General features: G+C 43.3%; 1 protein-coding gene across 1 annotated transcript; it reads left to right on the plus strand.

The window, feature by feature from the left end:
- The first annotated feature begins 1,772 nt into the window (after positions 1 to 1,772).
- LOC122031588 (dof zinc finger protein DOF1.4-like) lies at positions 1,773 to 3,812 on the plus strand. The gene is made up of 2 exons (XM_042590686.1): positions 1,773 to 2,455; positions 2,745 to 3,812. Exons 1-2 carry the CDS (start codon positions 2,177 to 2,179, stop codon positions 3,810 to 3,812), a joined length of 1,347 nt encoding a protein of 448 aa, XP_042446620.1. The 5' UTR covers positions 1,773 to 2,176.
- The last annotated feature ends 775 nt before the right edge of the window (positions 3,813 to 4,587 follow it).

Genomic DNA, 4,587 nt, shown 5'->3' on the forward strand with positions numbered 1-4,587 from the left:
ACTAAGAAATTAATCAAGTATATCTAATGAGAAGTTGATGAGCCCCGACATTCCATGGGCCCAATGCAATGGATTGGCTTTGCTATATAAATAGGGCATGATACTATACCTGGAATAATGACATGAGCCAAGGAAGAAGTAAGAAGAATCCATTGAGCTATCTGTCAATGCACAGCCTAATAATTAATATATACACAACATGGAATGATGACTACTATTATACTGATGACTGCTATTGTTTGAGGTCCCTTTGGTCCTCCATCTGCCATCCCTGATCTAAGACACCGAGTTTATGCCAAATTGGAAGGTTAACTGATTAATTCAGTTTAATGTGCTCAAAGAGGTGCAATGATGGTTGGTGTCTAGTGTTAGCAAAGAGGTGACATGAAATGAGTTTAAAGGTCATTATTTCAAAAAAAAAAAAACAATCTCAATTTGCTTCAAAGAATATCCTATGCACAATAATTCACAATGAGGGAGAGGAATCCAACTAGAAGATAACACTAGGTGTAAAGGTATGTCTAATATCACTCACTTTAATGACCAATAAATGGGCTGCACTGTACTATCAAAGTTGGCATTCCTAGCTTTTTCAAATTAACGTCCTTGAGCAGACTGAGAGAGCTTCTATCGTTCCTGAGAGATACTGTTAGCACTTAGGCATACTTTTCATTTAACTACTTGCTGTTACTTGACTATAACAATAAAAATTTATCAATATTAGGGCACCTAAGTAGATAGATGTTAAACTTTCCCAATTCCATGTAACTAGCTAGTGTCACACTCTCGAGACGTTAGGGTGGTACAAGTTCCGAATAAGTCTCTTTAAAGAATATCTAGGTTGTCTTCTCGGGATGTGTTGTGAAATAATTTGATTTGGTTGGTTGAGCGAGCAATTAATGGTGGGCAGCATTGATTTGATTGGACATTAATTGTCCTGCCTAGAGCATAATTTGCTGATGAACAGCCTTGTAGCTGTCTGCTATATTTATATATGTACGTATATCGAGAACGATGTACTATGATTATGCAGTTCTTAACTTAATTAATTAACTATATTTTGATATACATGGGTGCGCCTCATGTGAAGTCATAATATTATATTAAGCTTCAGATATACTTACACTCTCAAACATGCTTATTCAGCAAAAATAATATGGAAGAATTGAATTGAATGGAATGGAATGGAATAAATATTGTAATTAGAATTAATTGTATTCTTTAATTCCCACACCGAACAAGCAATATTCCTGCACACGCCAATGGGGCGTATTCTACGTAGTATGTTCATGGTTTTGTCGTCTTTCCATGTTGCAGGCAATGCGTCGGCAGTTCCACATCCAGTGCGAATCTCTGGTCGGTGGTGGGCCACTCTTCCTTTGACCAAAATCCTTGCCGTTCGGTTTTTTAATTATTATTATTATTTTTTTTTATATATATAAATGAATGTGTTGTGAACTAATTAACGAAACGTCTGAAGGAATATACAAAGAAGGTGTGATTTGTTTAATGTGTACAAATAATATATGCACTAGTTTGTTGTCAGAGGAGAGAATAATTGGTGAGGATGGCGAAGAGATTTCTCGGGAGACTAGAGAATCGCTTTGGGGTTTGAATTATATTTTGCTACTCCTCATCCCACAATAACGTGATCCTGCCTTTTCGTTATCTATCTCTTTCGTTCTTTCTTTCTTTTTTTTTTTTTTTCTTTTTTTTTTTCTCTCGCAATTCACAATCGAGTGATTAATTAAAAAATTAATTAATAATTAGCAGTGTTGAGGGAGAGGGAGATGGAGATGTGAGCTGCCCACATGGTGAACCCGTCTCCTGTCCTCTTAAAGCAGCAGCACGCCTGGTCCTGATGGCAGCAATGGCAGCCAGAGATATACATCTCCGTGCATCTCTATGGTGGTCTCGCCTACCAGTCCCATTAACCCCACATCATCCGTCCGTCTTGTCGCTTTCCTTCTCCCCATTCATTTTTTTCATCAAAAGAAATGAACAATTCCATCCCGTTAATTCGAACAGCTAGCTAGCTAGCTGCCTGGCCATCTGTGAATCGATTACGCAAAGGACAAAATTTCAAAGCCAAAGTTAAAGGAAAAAAGTGAATTCAAGAAGAAGAAGCAGCAGCAGCAACAGCAGGAGGTGGAGAAGAAGAAGAAGAAGGAGCGGTATGCAGTTGCAGGCAGGTGCAGTAGTGGCAACGATTCTTCTCCTTTCTCTCTCGCTGACTCCAATTTCTGCTACTTCTCCTCGGGATTCCTCCCCTCTCTCTGCTACCTTTTCCCACTACTTATACGCTCCATTTCCTTCCCTTCCTACTGCTCCAACTGTACTGCGGGGGCAGAGGAAGGGTCTAGAGAAGGGCAGAGGGAGGATGGAGAGGGACGGAGGAGAGAGGTTGAGCATGTGTTCGTCTTCTCCTTCTTCTCCAGGGAAGAAGTGGCCACAGGTAGATTAGGTTTGGTACTGTTTTTTGCACCAATAAGCCACATGATGTGGCAGATGAGCCCTGTTCTTTCTCTCTCAGTCCATCGCTGTCTCTGTCGCATCAGTCAATAATTCTGCGTGCTTGTTTTGTTGGCTAGCTCTTGTCACGGAACCTCCCCCTGCTTCCATTCTCATCCTTCAGTGACCTTCACCTTCTCAACCCTAACAGTATTCCTGATCCATCCCCCTCTCTCTCTCTATCTCTCTCTTCTGCGCCTCCCTTGATTTCCTCGATTTCAATTTCTGTGCAGATGAAAGACGCACTCCTTGTTGCTCCAGCAAACAACTACAAAGGTACAACCGCTACCGCCACCCTCAGCCCTGACACGCACTATAATAATAATAGTAAGGTAAGGGATCAGTCGATGGTGGAGAAGGCGTCGCCGGCGATGGCGAAGGTCGAGGCGCTGCGGTGCCCCCGGTGCGACTCCGCCAACACCAAGTTCTGCTACTACAACAACTACAGCCTCGCGCAGCCTCGGCACTTCTGCAAGGCCTGCAAGCGCTACTGGACCCGCGGCGGCACCCTTCGCAACGTCCCTGTCGGTGGCGGGTGCCGGAAAAACAAACGCGTAGTCAAGAAACCCGCCGCCGCTGCCGCCGGAAACGCCTCTCGCCCTCTTATAAGCCCGCCGCCGGATCGTCATCGAATAATTCATACTAATTCTCTTCCGGCGGACGCTGGGAGACCAGGGGCCGCCGCCGCCGCGCTCTACGCGCACCACGCCCTGCAGCAGATGGCCTCCGCTGCCTCGTTGCCGCTAGTCTTTGACGGCCTCGCCGACCCGTCCTATGATCTGCTGCCGCATCTCGGCCTCGGAGTGCTCTCCTCCAACCAAGATCTCGGCTTTCAGCACCTGCCGCCGGTGAATTCCATCCTGAGCGACGACAATCTACTGATTCGGTCCTCTATGCTTCCCTCTCCATCACTCTTTCCGTCGAGCATCAAGCATCCGATGAAGCAATTAGAGGATCAATTCGATCAGTCTTTGCTTCCATTCGACACGAGTGCTGATCAATTGGAGGCCTCCGCACTGACCAACGGAGGCATCAACGGGATGATGAAGGAAGTCAAACTAGAATCGTCGCAGAGCAACAATATGATGACTGGCAACAGCTTCTCGCAGAATTGGCAGAACTCCATTGTCCCCTCCCATGTCAATCCCCTGGATAACTTCCTTCCGACACCTTCAGTTTCCATGTACTGGAACTCAACCACCGCTGCTGCCGCCGGCGGCATTAGTTGGTCGGATTTCAACACAAACTGCCTATTCCTCTTATCTAATTCCTTGTTAGCATCATCCCTCAACTTAAAGTAAGATCATTGCCTTCTTCATCTTCTTCAGTTTTCATAAATTAAGATAATTACTGGCTTGCATTGCATCGATCGATCTACGCCCAATAGCCAGAGGAATTGACAAGTATACTCGGATCGGATAGATCCTGACGGTCCGCAAGGAAATTAAGGTCTCATCATCAAGCCCCTTGTGTTTTTAAATCATCGTGGCACCAAACAAGACTGGTTTAATTTGCCCCCAGAAGAACATCTCCAATCTCACTGCTGGAAATTTATTAAGAAGATGATCAGCTGCAGTTCTTAATTGCATGTATGTATATATATAGCAGGGATTATGATCTACTGGTGTGGTTGGTTTTAAAATTCTTCATCAGTTCATATCAATATCTAATAACAGTTGATCTGCTGAAGAGACATGCCATTTAACAAATGATATTATTTGTTTTTTCACTTTCATTTCTTTGAAGTGCTTGCAGGAATTAAGGACTTGGTATAATTTTCCTAGAGTTGGTGTGAGACTAGTAGTGTTTCCTTGTTTTTGTTCATATTTTTCTTTTCTGTACTGTATTAATTGATACATTAATGGACTTGTTTGCTTTGCTCTCAAGATTATTACATTGTTGTTCATAGCCATTCAAGTGCCTTCAATTTCATGCGGTGTGTGGAGAATTCTTGCTTGAAGATTGCAATATAATTTAGTTGCTTTAATTCACTGCCTTTTCATCAGTTTGTCTCATTTCTCTCAGTTGAATAGTTAGGAGGGAAACTAAAAAATTAAAGCACTGGGCCGGCATGGC

Source organism: Zingiber officinale, chromosome 11A (genome assembly GCF_018446385.1).
Source record: "Zingiber officinale cultivar Zhangliang chromosome 11A, Zo_v1.1, whole genome shotgun sequence".
NCBI lineage: Eukaryota > Viridiplantae > Streptophyta > Magnoliopsida > Zingiberales > Zingiberaceae > Zingiber > Zingiber officinale.

What these genes read in the sequence shown, in the direction of transcription:
- LOC122031588 (XM_042590686.1), top strand. Translation starts at nt 2,177, where the DNA reads ATGCAGTTGCAGGCAGGTGCAGTAGTGGCAACGATTCTTCTCCTTTCT. An exon ending in CAGGGAAGAAGTGGCCACAG is followed by an intron (nt 2,456 to 2,744) that starts GTAGATTAGGTT and finishes ATTTCTGTGCAG; the next exon opens with ATGAAAGACGCACTCCTTGT.